The sequence below is a fragment of the Papaver somniferum genome, unplaced genomic scaffold, assembly GCF_003573695.1.
Source record: "Papaver somniferum cultivar HN1 unplaced genomic scaffold, ASM357369v1 unplaced-scaffold_160, whole genome shotgun sequence".
In the NCBI taxonomy this organism is placed as follows: domain Eukaryota; kingdom Viridiplantae; phylum Streptophyta; class Magnoliopsida; order Ranunculales; family Papaveraceae; genus Papaver; species Papaver somniferum.
The window spans coordinates 1,392,762-1,412,178 of NW_020625487.1; the positions used below are offsets into that span (position 1 = coordinate 1,392,762).

The 19,417-nt window shown below is 37.5% G+C and overlaps 3 protein-coding genes across 4 annotated transcripts; 2 read left to right on the forward strand and 1 right to left on the reverse strand.

The window, feature by feature from the left end:
- LOC113337510 (60S acidic ribosomal protein P1-like) lies at nucleotides 1-474 on the forward strand. 2 transcript variants are annotated; one of them, XM_026583180.1, is made up of 3 exons: nucleotides 1-72; nucleotides 169-298; nucleotides 329-474. In XM_026583180.1, exons 1-3 carry the CDS (start codon nucleotides 1-3, stop codon nucleotides 433-435), a joined length of 309 nt encoding a protein of 102 aa, XP_026438965.1. In that variant the 3' UTR covers nucleotides 436-474. The 2 variants fall into 2 exon arrangements, with proteins under 2 accessions (XP_026438965.1, XP_026438964.1); XM_026583179.1 differs by having other exon boundaries at nucleotides 169-474.
- Nucleotides 475-517: 43 nt separating this feature from the next.
- On the reverse strand, nucleotides 518-2,067 carry LOC113337551 (pleiotropic drug resistance protein 2-like; the record flags this gene model as incomplete). The annotated part of the gene is made up of 5 exons (XM_026583213.1): nucleotides 518-1,013; nucleotides 1,094-1,348; nucleotides 1,428-1,599; nucleotides 1,687-1,914; nucleotides 2,009-2,067. Coding segments are annotated over 5 exons (987 nt in total), but the record flags the coding sequence as incomplete, so codon positions are not given.
- Nucleotides 2,068-2,162: 95 nt separating this feature from the next.
- Nucleotides 2,163-2,601, forward strand: LOC113337511 (60S acidic ribosomal protein P1-like). The gene is made up of 2 exons (XM_026583181.1): nucleotides 2,163-2,234; nucleotides 2,341-2,601. Exons 1-2 carry the CDS (start codon nucleotides 2,163-2,165, stop codon nucleotides 2,599-2,601), a joined length of 333 nt encoding a protein of 110 aa, XP_026438966.1.
- The last annotated feature ends 16,816 nt before the right edge of the window (nucleotides 2,602-19,417 follow it).

A 19,417-nucleotide genomic window follows, 5' to 3' on the forward strand; every position in this document is an offset into this window, starting at 1 on the left:
ATGTCTTCCAATGGAGAAGTCGCTTGCACTTACGCCGCCTTGATTCTTCACGACGACGGAATTCCCATCACTGTAAGTAATTCTTACTTCCTCTCTTTTCTTTATATGTTTTGGTATGTAGAATGCTTCTTAACGTTGGGTTTGACATTCAACTGGTTTCCAACACAGGCTGAAAAGATTTTAACTCTGGTAAAGAAAGCCAATGTCCAATGTGAGTCTTACTGGCCTAGCCTCTTCGCTAAGTTTGTTGAGAGGAAGAACGTTGAAGACTTGATCACCAACGTTGGTGCTACTGGTGGTGCTGCCGTTGCTGTCTCTGCTTCGACAGGTGGTGCAACAGCTGTTGAAGCTCCTGCTGCCGAAGAGAAGAAGAAGAAGGAAGAGAAAGAAGAGAGTGATGACGAAGATATGGACTTGTTCAGTATCTTCGACTAGAGCGCACATTGTTTCTTGGAAGCTGCTTGATGCTTTCTTTAGTTTATTTTGTTTGGTTATGACGTTGTTAAGCTTATTATTGTTTTGTTTATAAACACAGCAGTGGCAGTTTTTTATTCGTAATAATCTACACGTTCCTCTTTCGCTAGCAATACAGATTACAATCAAACTACAGATATATGCAATTTCTTCTCTTCTAACTTGAGATAAACTCGTATACATTCCAATTTAAATACAAAATCGATCAACTTTACGAAATATTAACGAGACGTACTAAAGAGATGTTCGAGCTTTAAGTCCATTCATCATCTTCTTTGGAAATTGAGGTACTTGATTCCATAAGCAAAGACAAAGAAGAAAGCAAGGACAAACCCGATATGGGCTAAGACAACCCATTTAAGGAAGCCATATTCCCAGCCGTAACTTTCTTGCAAGTACTTCTGCACTGTTGGATTGATTGGCAACCCTGGAATCTGCAACTCGTTTGTCCTGTCGCCGACCTGAGATATCACTTGACCATAGAGAGTCCAAGCAACAGGTGAAGCCCAGTAGTACCATCGCCACCATATTGGGATTTGCTGCAATTGTCAAATTTAAGTGTCAGACTTGAAATGTAAGTTCTAGTGTGTACGACAAAGGGGAGACAAAGATTACATACCGGCCTAGGAATGAGGAATCCAGAAAACAAATTCCATAAACCTAAAAAGAAGGACATAGCGATGGCAGCAATTTCAGGCGCTGGAGTCATTGCCACTGTCATCATTCCGTACATTGTGAAGTAGGTAAAGCACATGAACATGAAGTAGAAGAAGTAAAGGAACTTGGCAGCGCTCCAAGGAAATCCAATCATAGAGAAAAGGATAAGAGAGTAAATTAAGGTTTGAACAAATACGTAGATCACTTCGATGGCCACCTACAAAAAGAAGAAGTTCTATCAGTTTCCTTATTGTGAAGTACCAAATGCACCTTGGGTTTCAATAGTAGTCTTTTACCTGTGCAAATGCGTAAGGCAATGCTGAGTACATTCCCGCAGCTCTTTCACGATAGAAAACAGTCTTCTCAACTGCCACAATAGACTGAACAGAAGATGCATTACCCGCTCCAAGAAAAAGAGTAGCAGCGTACATAGCTCCAAGCAGATTCTGCAAGTCTTGTTGTTTAGACCTGTAACATTAAATGAATTTCCGTAAGATATAAAACCTACACTCTTTAACTAACTTCCAAGCCTCACTAAAGAGATGAAATTCTTACACTTTGTCTCCTTTGTTCCAAAAGATAACCCCAAATAAAACACCAATGACTGTAGTTGTAAATAACCGGATTGCATTATATTTCGGGTTCCTCCAGTATGACCAATGTTGTTTCCAGAAACACGCTTTGCATTGAGTAATAAAATCTTGAGAATATTCCGTAGGAAAGTGAAGGTCTTGCGAATCTTGTGCCGGCGTGCTTAATTCTTTGATAAGTTGTTGATTTCTCCTGGAATGCATTAATATAACTATTTAGTAGAATACTCGAACTTCTGCTCAGGTCAAGATTTATTAAGATACAGACCTTATGCTACTCTACTTACTCATAAAGGGTGGAATTGGCATAAACTTCTGCGAAATCCACATCAAGCTGAGCCTCCAAATTAATATAACTATGGATTCACACTTGTATAACTTATTAGTACAGGAGGAGTCTCTCTAGCTAGTTTCAAATCCAAATTAATCTCTGCTGCAAAGATGTCTTCCAGTGGAGAAGTCGCTTGCACTTACGCCACCTTGATTCTTCATGACGACGGAATTCCCATTACTGTAAGTTATTCTTACTTGCTTTTTTTTTTATTTTTTGTTAGATATATATATATATATATAGAATGCCTCTTGATGTTGGGTTTCACATTAAACTTGTTTCCTACAGGCTGACAAGATTTCAACTTTGGTAAAGAAGGCCAATGTCCAATGTGAGTCTTACTGGCCTGGCCTCTTCGCTAAGTTTGTTGAGAGGAAGAACGTTGAAGACTTGATCATCAACGTTGGTGCTACTGCCGTTGCTGTCTCTGCTTCCACAGGTGGTGGTGCAACAGCTGTTGAAGCTCCTGCTGCCGAAGAGAAGAAGAAGAAGGAGGAAGAGAAAGAAGAGAGTGATGACGACGATATGATTATGAATCTCTTCGACTAGAGGGCATATTGTTACTTGGAAGTGATGGTTTTTCAAATGATGTTGTAGTTGTGGTAAAAACTGGGTTCTTTTCAGACTTGTGAAGGAAATAATTTTTAGACTTAATAAAAAATTAAAGATAAAACAAATTAAATTCAAAGGTGATGTAAATATTATGGAAAGACCAGGGGTTAGGATTTCGCCATTCACCAAAATTCATGTGATTCAATAATAATTATTATCATGCAATTCTAGACGTTATAATTCAAATCAAAAACAATAGACGTTATAATTCAAATCAAAAACAATTGTGATTCTAATCATTGCCTAAATCAGATTTTCAAAACATCCATTGTTAATCGCAAGCATGAAATATCAAAAGCAATAAACCAAGCATATTTCATCAAGAGAAAACACAATTAATTAATAAAAATCATTTATTCAATTTTCATTCGGTGCAATTAATCATAAAAGGATTGCATAAATAAATTTAAATGAATTTTACCACATAACTTTTAGAAGAATGGCTTCCTCCATCACCCCTGGGATTGGGTTTAGCTCCTCATCCCAAAAACACACCCACAAGATGTATTCATGGCTAAAATAGGTGTTTCTATTGATGTATATAAGATGAAACAGGAATTAGCAACGCTGTAGAAGTGTTACAACGTCACTGTTACAAAGGGGTAAGTGTTTTTGAGACTGCTGTAAACGATAAGCCTTTACTGCTGTATAAGAACGATACTTGTTCTGCTTTTAAGACTGTCGAAGAACGACGGACTCTGCGAGTCTGTTCTTCGTCTTCTTCTTCCTCCTCGAGCAGCAGCAGCGGCAACAACAATACCTCCTGTAACTTCTTCTTCTCGTCTCTCGTGAACTCCCAACTCTCTCCTAAGGGTTTCTAAAACTTTCTAACCCTCTTTATGACTTGAACCAACTCTTATATAGTCCTCTAATCCCGAAAAATCTCTACTGAATCCGCGACTTTTTTTTTTCTTCTCTGCGTTGTTGAGAGAATATCTCTCTTGTGATCTCCCTGTACGCGTTTGTTAGCTATAAACTTGCCACCAAACTCTTATCAAGACTTGAACAGGACCAAGTACAACAATCACTAGCGTGAAACTCTCCCAAATATTCCTCACAAAATCTTCAAACTCAACAGAAGCGTACGTGTCCTGTTTGGACTTTGATCACTTCTCCCAGCCATTCCAGCCCAATTGGTTGGGTCCAATCGATTGTAACAGACCTGTTGAGTCTTGTAGAGTCCATACGTACCAAATACATCCATTGAATCTCCTAAAATCACGTAGAAATTCGATCTCCAAATCTGCTCCTCGCTGCATGCATTTTCCCGCCAAAACTTGTATTTGAATTATGAATATGACCTCCCCTTATCCAGTTCCGGTCTCCCTTTAGCAGATGCCTGGAAATGGGTCACCCCTTAGTAATTAGGTTACCCCTTATCCAAAGTGAGAGTCCGTATAGTAGTTTTCTCCCACGGACGCAAAAACCATTTTTTAGCCAATTTCGCCGCAAAAGCTTATTTCTCCAAGAATACCTACAGGGACATAAAAAGCCATAATAAATATAAAATCGAGCACTAATAATATATACAATTGAGATTATATAAGACACAAAAATGTGCCTATCAAATACCCCCAAACTTATTATTTGCTAGTCCTCGAGCAAACCAAATAGAAAATAAAATCCTAACTCACTGTCGCAGGCATCGTCGATTGCATTTAGCGTATGCAATAAGCCTTTAAACCCCTAGGTGGCCCTAGTGGCCGATTTAAAGTCTCGGGAGGGCTTACCAGAGATATACCCACAAAACCATTACTCCTAATTGGTCACAAGTATCCAAAGAGCTATGAGGACATACATATTCTCAACCTATCTCCAAGTAACTAGAATGCCAGAGAAATTAAAGGTGTCAGCTCTAAAGCTAACTGAAGAAAAAGGGAGACACATCCACACAACTGCAAGATAAAGAGATATCCGCTATACAGCTAGATAAACATTGTAAGATGCGTCCGCTGCTTTACAACTGGATAAGATTAGGAGAGAGATAAAAATGAGAGGGACATATGCTATACAGCTGGACTAATTACGTGTGATGAGTTAAACCAATGCTAGAAAGATCTTGTGTCAGATTGAAATCAGACTAACAAAGCAACCAAAATGCATCTTTCTTCGACTCTCTCACAGTGCCCAGTAGAAACAACGCATTCTTCGGTATTCAACTGTTGATGATAAACTCTCGAACCTCATAGAACCTTGACAGTTAACTCTTCTCTTCGATTTCTTGCTTGACTTATAAATTTCTTCTTCCCTATGGCCTTATTGAACAAAAAGAACGTAATGATGTTTCATTTTTTATTTTTTTATTTTTTTTTCCATTTCATCTTTTTTTTTTTTTTTTTTATTCATGGCTAAAATATTACAAGACAAAAATTTACATGGCCATGAGAGAAGGACTTTCAAAACTTGGATCTTCGCAACTTGTGATGTCTTGGTATCATGGATTCTAACAACTTACATCATTTGCTCTTATAACTTCAACTTTGATTTTTGAATTATTCTCTTCTATTATTGCTTCTAAACCTAAAACGTCTTCACTTTCTTCATAGATTTTGATGTCGCTCCGCTTGTTGATGATGATAAGTTTCTACTGAGAGAGAGTCGCAATCCAGTAACTAAGACTACATTGTGAGGTTGCTTTGTCTTTCTGGCATTTCCTGACCTACTTGCCTTTCCATCATGTATGGTTAGGTCCATCACGGTTACCCTCTAAAAAGAACAAGTTCTCTCCTGAATTTCAAGGATCTCAATGTCTTTTTCTCTAATATCTCAATAAGTTGTTATCTGTAGCATTCCAATTTCTATCTTTTCGGTGAGAAACAATATGTAAACTTATCTAACCGGATACCATGTGACGCTAGAAGTTTCAAAAGTGCAACTAAAAAGTTTCTCCCATACCCCCAAACTTAAATCTAACATTGTCCTCAATGTTCTAAAGATGAAAAAAAAAGCATGAACAAGGAGAAACTGTTACCATTTGAAGCAAAAGAGATAAGGAAAGATATTACCGTGTCGCATGAATATTGGGTTACCTCCCAAGAAGTGCTAAGTTTAAATTCTTCAGCCAGACTAAGCAAGGATTAGTCAACTCGAACCGTATAACAGTAGCCGGAATAACTGTGGGTCTTTAAAACCAAAAAGAGCTGACAAAAGGAAACTGCAGTGAACCAAGAAAATGTACAAGACTAGCATTCCCTTACCTAGTTTCTGGATAACTATCGCTAATTGCGGTTCAGGTTCAGGTTCTATGAAGGGGTCTAAATAGACTATTTTCCTCGGATGCATTTCCTCATAGGTAGGATCCAAATTATTAGGTCCTAGAGTTTGGAAAAACTCAGATAAGAACCTGGAATCACAAAATAACCTAAATAATTTAGGATCCTCTAAGTCAATTAGATATGACTTACATAGTTGACCACAGTCAGGGTAGTGGTCATTCTGAAGCAAATGTGTCAATTCTAATTTCCTAAAGTACTTAGGCTTAGTCTCAGAACGTAATAAGTGACACATTGGAAATCTATACGTTCCCACAATTGGAAGAAAACTATTTGGTGGGAAAAAAAAGTCAATCTGGGTATCATAGCCTGGGCAAACCACATCAACCAGAGGATGGGTTTCTAACGACTGAACTTTTTTCAAGACATCATTAGGTTCAGGAAACCTAGTATGAAGATAATCTTGTAAGATGGTTGAGGCATGGATATCAAGTCCTATGTGAGGGGACTTTCTGAGAGTTAAAGGTAAAGCACTAGGAAAGTGATAATCACCCCCAAACTTAGAGTTTTCAGTGTCTCTAGATAGACCTCTAATTATTTCTTGAATTTCCGTATCTTCAGAGTCCTTAAAATATTCAAGAGATTCTTCCAAGTTATTATCAGGTAGTGCATCTTTACTCATCTCTACGGGTCTATCTTCTTCTTCCAAGACTATTGTTTCTAAGTCGCTAGACTCTAAAACAACATTTTCAGAATAAACCCGTTCCTCTAAACCACTATCGGCTTCGTAATCAAAAGGAAATACTACATCGTCTAAAACGGTGGTATTCCTAATCAAATCCTCGTCCTCTTGAATAGGTGAATAATCATAAAAATTATTTGGATTTGAAGTAGAAATAATATAATCACTATAAAGCTCAATTGGATTACTAGATTCCTGATCACTATGCCTACATATTTCAGATTCTTCATCACTACTATCCTCATCATCATAATAGTACGAAGATGATTGAACCTTATCTAAATAAGTAGTTTTACCAATTATAACCTCGTTATCTTGATTATGTGAAAAACTATCTTCATTCTCAAGGGTATTATTGGATACACTATATTGGCAATTGAAGTTATTTCGAGCAATACTTTCGTTCGTCTCTAACTCAAGTCTACGTGTCGACTCAGCTATCCTCTCAAGGGTCTCTTCCAAATAAAGTTCCCTTAGTGTAGGATCTAAGTTTTGAGTTAATCTATTGAGGATATCTTCTACAGATTCAGTTGTTGTTGCATTTCTTTCGTCCATAACTACATTATTCACCTCATCTAATTTATACGTCGATTCAGCTAACTGACGTGATGACTCAGCTAAATTCCTGAGAGTCTCTTCTAGAGAAGGAATAGGAACTGAAGGATCATAATAAGGACTACTTTTCAATAGTTTGATTGTATCCTCTAGAGACGAAGAACTAGTACTATAATCTTCTTGCTCGTATGACTGATGCACGTGTGGATAGTAATTGGGCTCACCATGGTATGAACCATAACCTTGAAAAGGTTGGCGTCCCCAGCCACTATTCTCACTATGGTCATAATACTGATGATGTCCATATTCAAATTCAGGTCGATATTCATTGTATTGGCTTCTATCATACCAGTTCGACATTCTTAATTGCAAGGGAATTCTACACAATCACAAACAAGGCTGACTCGACCAAATCAAACCTATAGAATCTAGCAAACAAAAAGCATGATGGCTCCACTTAGATTGTTTCTAGACTAGCTTCTATCTCTCGAAGGGGAATTCGTTACAGTTTAAGCAAACCCCTCTGGAATCAATCCGAATCAAAGTAAGTTGAATTGAGGCGAGGGAAGCTCAGTGGAGCTTTGATACCCAAGGCCTCACCGCTATCACAAGGCGGCGCAGTCACGAATTTAACTCACAGAAACCATTATGAACTTCGAGATTGCTTAAAAGGTAACCAATATCCTTCGAAATTTTTTCCTAACAAGCTCGATACCCTATATGTCTCTTTCTAATCAGATTTTAAAGCTTGGGTTCGCGTTAGGTTTCGTTTTCCTAAGGCGGGCAAGAAGGGAGCGGTGATGAAATCCGAACCCTTATCTTGTATTGGCCAGGCCTTGCCCTTTACTAGGAATTTAAAAACAGTATGGTTCGTCCTCAAACAATTATCACCTTAAGGAATACAGTAACTCGCTTACAGGAGATTCGCGAGTGTTTCGATTGGACTTACCTCCCGTACCAGACGGGGGATGAACCGTTGTAGTCGACTCGGGCCACGACTCCTATGTCATGTACGAACCCGAGGGGATGAGACGATATTGTAATCGTCTTCCTTCCCTGCAAACAGTTTGTATTTAAGGATCCCTTCCATAGGGTATAAAAATAAAAATAAAAATGTCCAAAGTTTAAAGTCCACAGTCCACAAAAATAAAGTGCAAAAGAAAAAGTAAATTACAAAATATTTCCTAATACAATTCTAAAAAAAAATAAAAATAAAAATAAATAATAAAACTAAATCCTAAAACAAAAATTGTCTTTTTTTTCTTCTCTTTTAGCTTTAAGCTTTGTTCCAAGTCCTTAGTATCCAACTTCAAACCTGCAAATCAAAGACACACCCAAAGAAACGTAAAGAGGAACAAATAAAAATAATAATAAAAAAAAATAAATCTAAAAAAAAAAATGCTACCTAAACACAAATCCGCGTCGGCGGCGCCAAAAATTTGATGGTCTTTCAAATGATGTTGTAGTTGTGGTAAAAACTGGGTTCTTTTCAGACTTGTGAAGGAAATATTATGGAAAGACCAGGGGTTAGGATTTCTCCATTCACCAAAATTCATGTGATTCAATAATAATTATTATCATGCAATTCTAGACGTTATAATTCAAATCAAAAACAATTGTGATTCTAATCATTGCCTAAATCAGATTTTCAAAACATCCATTGTTAATCGCAAGCATGAAATATCAAAAGCAATAAACCAAGCATATTTCATCAAGAGAAAACACAATTAATTAATAAAAATCATTTATTCAATTTTCATTCGGTGCAATTAATCATAAAAGGATTGCATAAATAAATTTAAATGAATTTTACCACATAACTTTTGGAAGAATGGCTTCCTCCATCACCCCTGGGATTGGGTTTAGCTCCTCATCCCAAAAACACACTCACAAGATGTATTCATGGCTAAAATAGGTGTTTCTATTGATGTAGATAAGATGAAACAGGAATTAGCAACGCTGTAGAAGTGTTACAGCGTCACTGTTACAAAGGGGTAAGTGTTTTTGAGACTGCTGTAAACGATAAGCCTTTACTGCTGTATAAGAACGATACTTGTTCTGCTTTTAAGACTGTCGAAGAACGACGGAATCTGCGTTCTTCGTCTTCTTCTTCCTCCTCGAGCAGCAGCAGCAGCAACAATACCTGCTGTAACTTCTTCTTCTCGTCTCTCGTGAACTCCCAACTCTCTCCTAAGGGTTTCTAAAACTTTCTAACCCTCTTTATGACTTGAACCAACTCTTATATAGTCCTCTAATCCCGAAAAATCTCTACTGAATCCGCGACTTTTTTTTTCTTCTCTGCGTTGTTGAGAGAATATCTCTCTTGTGATCTCCTTGTACGCGTTTTTTAGCTATAAACTTGCCACCAAACTCTTATCAAGACTTGAACAGGACCAAGTACAACAATCACTAGCGTGAAACTCTCCCAAATATTCCTCACAAAATCTTCAAACTCAACAGAAGCGTACGTGTCCTGTTTGGACTTTGATCACTTCTCCCAGCCATTCCAGCCCAATTGGTTGGGTCCAATCGATTGTAACAGACCTGTTGAGTCTTGTAGAGTCCATACGTACCAAATACAGCCATTGAATCTCCTAAAATCACGTAGAAATTCGATCTCCAAATCTGCTCCTCGCTGCATGCATTTTCCCGCCAAAACTTGTATTTGAATTATGAAGATGACCTCCCCTTATCCAGTTCCGGTCTCCCTTTAGCAGATGCCTGGAAATGGGTCACCCCTTAGTAATTAGGTTACCCCTTATCCAAAGTGAGAGTCCGTATAGTAGTTTTCTCCCACGGACGCAAAAACCATTTTTTTAGCCAATTTCGCCGCAAAAGCTTATTTCTCCAAGAATACCTACAGGGACATAAAAAGCCAAAATAAATATAAAATCGAGCACTAATAATATATACAATTGAGATTATATAAGACACAAAAATGTGCCTATCAGGAAGCTACTTGATGTTTTGTTTTTAGTTTATTTTGTCTAGTTGAGACGTGTTTTTATAAACACAACATAGCAATGGAAGTTTTTTATTCGTAATATACTCTGACCCTAGTAATACAGGAAAACTATATGCGTTGTAGGATCAGAATCTCGCAACGATAATATCTCAGCGAAATTATCAACAACACAACACAACAGCTTCGCAGAACAATTAGAGAGCTTGCAAATTTAACATTTTTAAGGTTGCGAGAATGTCGCAGACCATACCCGAAAGTAAAGGACAGATTAGATGTCATCCACTATGTATTTCCCTATAAAAAGTCGTTCAAGTTGTAAACAAAGGGAGAGATCTTTTTTGAGTAAGAAACAAGTAAACATGAGAGAGAAAGTCTAGAATAGAGGTCATTCTTTATTCCTTTATCTTTTCTTGTAAGAACATTCGAAGATTGATCAATAAAATTAATAGTGTAAATCTAAAAATGAGTTGAGTAATAATGAAATCATATGAGGGGTGTAGTGTAGGATTTCCTGCAACTACATAATGGCGCTAGAAACAGAGAAGATAAATATTGAGATTTGTGAAGATTTAGAGTGATTGATTAAGAATTTTACATAATTTCTTGCAATATTGTTAACATTGAAGAAATGGCTAGAAGAAGAAATACATCTGAACAACCGACTACTGTTTGAAGAAGCAAGAGAATTGCTGGGAGAGAAAGAAGTGAAATGGGAGAATCTACTAGAATGAGAAATAATGGAGAAAATCAAATTCATCCACCAATTCAACAAACACTAGTACAAGGGAGGAATACAGATTATGATAGGGTGAGTATACACACTTGGCAATCAAATTCGGCAGAAGAAGTAGAAGAAGAGCAACAAAACAGAAACCATAGACAGGTAGAGATAAATCAAGAAGCAGATGCAGGAATAATTCATGGAGATGAGGAAATTGGAGCGTTAGAAACGTTGAGACGAATAATACATGAAGAAAGAAGAGCTGAGGCAGAAGAACGTGCAAATCTAACAAGGAAAAATCACGAATTAAGGATGGAGAATATAAGACTACAGAATAGAAGATCGAGAAGTATTACAAAATCATATATAAGATCGACTAGAAGAGAAATGAGGCGAAACTCACCCACAATCAATGATGGAAACAATATTCAATATGAAATATCAAATCCTAATGAAGAATATCGCGAAAATAGAGAAAGAGCTAATGATCGTTACGTTCCACAAAATGAAACTTTTGAGGATGGGAAAAATTGTGGAAATCAAGAGAACGGACAACGTCAAGGACGAAATGACCAAGATGGCGAAGTAAATCGAGAGGAAGGAAGAATAATTTTACATGAAAGAGAAAATCAAAGAAATCAACAGACAATTGAAGAAGAAATTGAAAGACATTATGCTGAACAAGCACGTTTAATATGCGAACGTGAAAGATTGAGAGAGGAAATGTAAAAACAAGAGCTTCAGGAGACAATTCGCCAGAACAATCACGACAATCGAGAAAGAAGGCGTACACAAAACCGGAATAACGGTAATCTCAATGAGGAGTATGATAGAGTACAGAGGATGGCTGAAAGACAGTGAATGGAATTGATAAGAAATTAACAAAATCATGGAGGGGAATATGAAAGGCATCATCATATGTGAATTCAAGATAGAGATGAGGAAGAGAATCGCAGAATAAGACGAGATGAGGATAATGAAGAAGAAATGCAAAATTTCGCGAGAGAAGATAGACATGAACGCAGAAGAAGAGAGGCGGAATTAAAAAGACCAATGGATCAAGATTCAGGTGTAAATAAACAAATCTTGAAAGAATTAGAAGAAATGAGAGGAATGCTAAATAATAGAGGAGAAGTAGGCAGAAGACAATTAGATGAAGCAATAGAAGAAGCGGCGAAAACTCCATTTACAAGGGAAGTACAATTAGGAGGAATACTACCGAAATGCAATTTGTCCGCATTAACCAGCATTTTTGATGGAACAACTTGTGCAATTCAACACATTAAAGCCTATGTGAGGTGCATGTTACAATGGGAAAATCATGATGCCGTATTGTGCAAATATTTCGCATCCAGCTTAACAGGAGAGGCGTTAAAATGGTTTGAAGGTCTACCAAAGAACACAATAACATCCTTCAATCATTTGCAGACTACATTCTTAGGGGCATATATAAGTAATAATTCTTCGCGACCTGGTATAGAAGATGTGTTTGGATTAAAACAGAGGATTGGCGAAAGTTTGAAACACCTGACTAAAAGATGGAGAACTATGTATAGCGAAATGACTGGCCATGTAGATGAGAGATATCTTATATTATCATTTATTAATGCTATGTTGGCAACAAACCTATTGTATGTCCAAATTTTCAGAGTCAAGAATACGATCACAATGACTGAATTGCGAGAACTTCAAGAAGAATACATTGCTCTAGAGGAAAGGCAAAATGAAATGGAATCATATCCAGTTGCGAACAACAGCTCACAAACAGCGAATGCAAGCTTATTACCAAAGCTAATAAACACAGTAGCGAATACTTCGCAAGTACAACAAGAGAAGGTGACGGGTAACAATCAACAGAAACTGGTGGCTATGGGAAGCCGAGATCAAGAAGAGTATGAAAGAGAAAGAAATTTCTACAATCGTGGTGGAAATAACAAGATTCAAAGACTCGGTCAACCACAAGAAATTTATGGAGGTCAAAGACAAAACTATAATAGAGGACAAGGAGGTCACAAGGTAGTATGGGAAGAAATCAAGATGCCACCTCTAAATGCAAGTGTGGAGAAGATATGGGAAGCTATAATCTTGATGGAGAATATACCAACACCATGGAACATGGGAACGGAACCACCTCCAAACTGCAGAAGCCATGAGTTTTGTTCTTATCATCATTTTCATGGACATACAACAAATGATTGCAGGAATGTAAAAAGAATTATTTTGAGAATGATAGATCAAGGAAAACTAAACCACTTTTTGGTAGGGCACCCACAATCTCAACCACTTCCACCACCACCAGAGCATCACAAAGTGAACGCGATGAAAAAGAAGGAAACATTCTTCATAGAAGTTGGTGCAAAAGCAAAAAATCTATTATGTCACTCTATCGTACATTCATATAAGACAATTGAAGATTTTCATGACAATGTTTTGAGTAAAGTGTTCGCAAGAGATAATGATGGAAGAGAAATTATGAATATTGCGAAAATCTCGCCACTAGATGAACTGCAGAAACAAATCATTTCTTTTACCGCAGAAGAAATTCCCGAAGGAGAAGAGGTGCATGACAATCCATTGGTAGTAAAATTATAAATTAATCCAAAACCGAAAGAAGATGAGGATGATGAAGCTGAAGATTAATGGGCAATTAATAGAATTCTAATCGATACTGGAAGCTCTGTGAACATCTTATTTTATCATACTTATAAAACCATGGGTGGAATAGATTATGATCTTATACCATCAACATATAAGATATATGGTTTTAATGGTAATGCTAACAATCCTAAAGGGGAGATTACTATGCGAATTCCATTGAAGGGAATATCTTCCGAAATCTTATTATGTGTCGTTGAAATAGAATCACCCTACAATGCGTTAATTGGTCGACCTTGGCTACATGGGATTCTAGGTGTAGCTTCAACTTTCCACCAGTGCATCAAATTCCCTCACCCCAGTGGTGTAGGAATAATAAAGAGAGATTTGGTTGAAGGAAAGAGGTGTTACGAAACTGAGATAGAATCTTGGGAAGGAAGAGCAAACAAGAAGGAAAACTGGCGACACAAAATCAAAGATACACAAAGAAGTGAGAGGTTGATGGTGGATGCAATCTAAAGGAAAGGAGAAGAGATGTTGCGAAACTAATGCTAGCTCAGAATAAAAATGATGAACATACCACTACCAAGGAAGCAGTAGAAGAAAATAATAAAGAAGCAGAGGATGACAAAGGTAATAGAAACAACAAATGTATGAATGATTAAGTTGTTGCGATACTCTCGCAATAAGTAAAATTCTCAAAAATACATTTGATTGAATGGAAAAATTGAGATTGTGAAATTCAGATACAATATGATGATTTGCGAGACTATCGCAGAGATAATGAATTTTACAGAAGACAGTCAGAGAAAAATGACAAAAAAAGAAAGGGGCAAACCTTTATGGCGTACACCCTAGTTCGCGAATGCAATTTCGCAAGAGGCAAATGTAAGATCTAAAGTACGTCATATAAGGGGGTACCTGTTGCATGGCTCAGGGAAAGGCTACACCGCCACCGGAACCTGAGTCATGGAGATTTGGGGTCAATAAAGCCCATCCGGGAGAGGCGCCTTGGATTCTCAGCTTAAGCATATGACTTAGGTTGGGCGAATAAGGTAATAAGGACTCTCCCAAGGAGTGCAGATCTGATCAAGGCGCCGAGGTACACGGTTGAGTCAAGAGTGCCAGGGACGTTTGAAGCGTACTTTGCCATTCTTGACAAGTCTTGGCTTATACTGCACTCGGCCTGAAGAAAACCCCACTTAGGGTGCAGTCTCGTAACCATAAGCCCTATAGGTAAAAGGGATAAGAGGCTGCGAAAACAACTGGTTGTTGTTAAGACTGGATGGGAGGAGAGCTAACCTTGTATGGTAGAAGTACGCCTCCTTGAAGGGGCAACCAGGGGGAGATAAGGGCGGCACCCTCCATTAGGGAGCTGATAAGTGTCTTAAGACGCAAATGTCATGAGGCTTTTTATTCGCAAGGGTATTAAGGCTTGTCATATTTGTGCAACAATCCTGAAGAGGCAATAATACAAAAGAAAAGATAAGACGAGATCAATGGGTTTTCGCATGAAAGTGCGAAGACGTCCTGCGATTTCGTCGCAAGACGGCAATGTCATGGGGCTTATTTTCGCAAGAATATTTAGGCCTGTCATATTGTCGCAACATTCCTGAAGAGGCCATAATACAAAAGAAAAAGTTAAGGCAAGATCAATGGGTTTTTGCATGAAAGTGCAAGGACGTCCTGCGATTTTGTCGCAATGACAAGAGGTGGCATAATAAGACCTTTAATTAGGAAGGCAAAATAAGACCACACAGGAATGAGATTTTGAAAAGAATCAAAATTCACTTCGCATAAGATTGCGAAGTTATACATAATTAACTGCGAAATTGAGGCATAAAATAAGAAAATTTATAAAATCTCTCATTTGGATCAAATAACAGAGGCAAGTATGGGAATGAATGAAATTAGAAAATGTTATTTGTCTCCATATGATAGATTTACACAAAGATTCAAAAATTAATGATTATATTGATTAACTGTATTGCAAGGAAGAATTGTTTTAATGAATGCAGGTCAAAATGAAAGAAACACAAATATACAGAAAGAAGGAATAAATGTACAAGTATTACAGAGAATCAAAGAAAGAAACAAAGACTACTTCTTAGTTGATCCTTCATTATCTTCATCAGACTTGTTCCCTTCTTCGTCTGCGTCAGAATCTTCATCACCATCAGAACTTCAACCATCAGATTCTTCATCATCAGCTTCGCTATCAGAATAATCAGACTGGGAGTATTCTGTGGGATCTCTTCCAAGAGACAAGGATAATCAGAATGAGGATATTATGATCGTCACAAACCATTTGGATAGTTTGATTGCGAAAATGCATAGCATCATTCTTAAAATTCGCAACAGTGATCTTGATTTGATTCTTTAATCTAGAATACTTGTCGTTGCGAGAAGAAAGATTCTTTGCGAGTTCCTCCTTTTCAGCTTCGAGTTCCTCAATCTTTTCACGATATCTTTTCAGAATCTGCGAGCAAAAGACAATCAATTATTAACTTGATGAAAATTCATAAGAAGCAAAAGATTAGTAAAGAAGAGCAGTTAGTAACCTTCTCTGTCAGAAATCATATCTCTAATCAAGGCTGTATGCTCAACTTGGAGACTAACATTTACACCTAAATTTTCTAGCATCATCTAAGATTTTCGCAGCCCAAACAAATTCATCCTCATTACTTATAAGAAGACGAGAACGAATTTGATTTTCCCTTTCGCAGAGTTCGATGTTCTTGCGGTTAGCTTCATCTCGTTCAAGTTGAACTTCAAGAAGAGTCTCTTGGAATTTCGCCAAAGCCTTCACCTTGATCAGAGATGCGATCCTTATCATCTATGAGACCGCTAATTTTGGTTCTTAACTCATTGGTTTTCTCTTTAGAATCAAAAGGAGACGCTTAAATCGGTTGGCTAAGCCTAAACTAGATCTATGGTCAATTTCTAAGAGGCGAAATTTAGATCTAAGCTCATTTAGAGAAAGAGATGAAATTCTATCATTTGAGAAGCTATTTAAGGAATTGTTAAGACGCTCAAGAAGGGTATCATTATCCAAGGCATTAGGAAATGAACGAAGAAGGGTAGCTTCATCAGAAAGACCATAAATGTCTAAAAAGGATCATTTAAATAAGATAAAACAACAGGATGAATGAATGAAGGGAAAAGAGAAAAGTAACATACCGTAAAGCTGATTATTAGCTTGCTGAAGACTAGAGATTTTGTTCTTATACGAAGAAGAATCAATTTCTAATTGTCTATTTTTCTCGCGAAGACCTTTAACTTCAGCTTCCAATTCTTCATTCTTTGTGCGAAATTGAAGATTCTTCTTTTCAAGATTTTCGCGTCTCTCTCTAGTCTGAGGCAACAGCAAAAGAAGCTTTTCCAGCCTGCGAGAAAATATAAAAAATATTAATATAGAAAGAAATTTTGAGTTATGACAATGAAGAAGTAAAAGGATAAAAGTATACCAGACTATTGAGAGAGAATGCAAGAAGTCGGGAGTCACTGATCTAGAAACTCCACGAAGAGAACTATCACCATCCACAAAGGGACATCGCAAATAGCGAGAGCTTGCAGGTATTGCGAATTGGCTATCTCCCATTCCTTGTAGAGAATCAGAAAAGAGGCCAGAGAGCTTAGCCATAGAAGATTCAGGTGGGAATCTTCACTTGCGGCAAGATCATCATGTCTCATCCTTGTCACTTTCGGAATTTTCGTGAGGAGGAATATTTGAAGGAGAAGAAGAACGGACTTTCCTTTCTTTGAAGGAGGAGCAGTTGATTTTTCCTGCGAAGAGCACCTTTACCTTTATCACCAGTCTTCGCAACATCAGCAGGTTCTTCTATTTCAGCAATAATCTTCACACACAGATAGAAATAAGAAATGGAAGCAAAGTATACTGTTTAAAATCATAAGAGAAATTTCTTACCTCATCTGTGTATGAGCGAAGAGCTAACAGAGTACTAGCTTTCCCAGTCCTGTTATAACTATCTTTCAGTTTTTGGATCTGCAGAATGTCGCAAGAGTTAGCGAAAAAATAATAAAGACAATAAAGAAATATAAAGTGAGCTAAAAGAAGAAACATACCTCTTTCTCCTTCTCGGGCCAAGAGAAAACCCAAGGTTGATAAGCAGCGAGATTCGCAGGAAGAACATTTGACCCAGCAATGTAAGGTCCTTTTAGCATTAAAGGAAAAACACACCATTTATCATCTTTGGATTGGCGAGGAGTTGTTTTTACCAGAATGCCAGTCAATATCTTGCATGAGAATTTTAGCTTCATCAATGTTATCTTTCCTTTTTAAGCGAATACCCCAGCGAGTATTCTCTTTCTTCATGGAGATAAGTTCATAGTTCTCAAAGAAACTCGCTACTGTGTATTTCTCAGCAATTATCTCTAGGTGCGAATTTAGGATCCTAAGTTTTTGGATATAGAGATCCTTTACCAGCACCACGGTTAGCGAACTCTAGCATCAGACGGATGCAGTCCCACTCAGTTGGAAGATAGCGCGAAAATCCCGAGTGAGCGAGAATTTCATAGAAAAGGAAGATCTGGGTCATAAAGAGGAATGGGGAGACCTGCGAGAATGACCTAGCGAAATTATGATTGATTGATCATCACAATACTGATCAGAGAAAAGTTTGACAAAAGAATTGACTTGGGCTTTCACCAGGAATGATAGAGAGTATGAAACCTTCCAGCAAGATCTTTTGGACATCTTTTAAATTCTTCTCATGTCTATGACCACTTGGAGCCATATTTGAATATAGAGTATGGGAATGAATAAAAAAATAAGATTGAAGGGGGGAAAATTACAGCAGCAGAACTTGCAGAAGAATAACAGAGTTGCAGAGATGAGAGAATAAAAAGAGAAGAGAAAGTAAAAAGAAAGTGGAAAGAAGAGTATATAAAGGAGATTTTTTTACTCGAAGAAATAAACACCATTAAGACGAAAAGACGTGAGTTGAAAAGCAGCGGTTACAGAAGACGTGTCAAGAAACAATGGAAGAAAGAATACGTGTGATAAATGCAGAATATGAAGAGATGAACAGCTGCGGCATTTCTCACATCATTCTCTACTTTGCAGAGAAGATATGAGAAGAGGCAAGATGTAGGATCAGAATCTCGCAACGATAATTCTCAGCGAAATTATCAACAACACAAACAACAGCGTCGCAGAACAATTTCAGAAATGATACGATAACGACGTCAGCTAGATCACGAGAAAGATGTGATAGTCCTGCGAAAATTAGAGAGCTTGCGAAATTAACATTTGTAAGGTTGCGAGAATGTCGCAGACCATACCCGAAAATAAAGGACAGATTAGCTGTCATCCACTATGTATTTCCCTATAAATAGTCGTTCAAGTTGTAAAGAAGGGAGAGATCTTTTTGAGTAAGAAACAAGTAAATAGGAGAGAGAAAGTCTAGAAGAGGTCATTCTTGATTCCTTTATCTTTTCTTGTAAGAACATTCAAAGATTGATCAATAAAATTAAGAGTGTAAATCTAAAAATGAGTTGAGTAATAATGAAATCATATGAGGGGTGTAGTGTAGGATTTCCTGCAACTACATGCGTCTCCTATAACTTGAAATAAACTCGTATATTCTAATTTAAGTATAAAATCAAACAACTTTGCGTGAGGTGTTCGAGCTCTTTGTCCATTCATGGCACTCATCATCTTCTTTGGAAATTGAGGTACTTGATTCCGTAAGCAAAGACAAAGAAGAAAGCAAGGACAAACCCGACATGGGCTAAGACAACCAATTTAAGGAAACCGATTCCCAGCCGAAGCTTTTGCAAGTACCTTTGCACTGTTGAATCGACTGGCAACCCTGGAATCTGCAACTCGTTTGTCCTGTCTAACCTGAGATGTCACTGGACCGTCCAAGCAACAGGTGAAGCCTACTATTCCCTCAACTGCCACGATAAAAAAAAATGTAACAAAAATAGGGAAAAGATCC

Coding starts and splice junctions, on each gene's coding strand:
- LOC113337510 (XM_026583179.1), top strand. CDS start 1: ATGTCTTCCAATGGAGAAGTCGCTTGCACTTACGCCGCCTTGATTCTT. Junction 73..168: donor ACGACGGAATTCCCATCACT/GTAAGTAATTCT, acceptor TTTCCAACACAG/GCTGAAAAGATTTTAACTCT.
- LOC113337511 (XM_026583181.1), top strand. CDS start 2,163: ATGTCTTCCAGTGGAGAAGTCGCTTGCACTTACGCCACCTTGATTCTT. Junction 2,235..2,340: donor ACGACGGAATTCCCATTACT/GTAAGTTATTCT, acceptor TGTTTCCTACAG/GCTGACAAGATTTCAACTTT.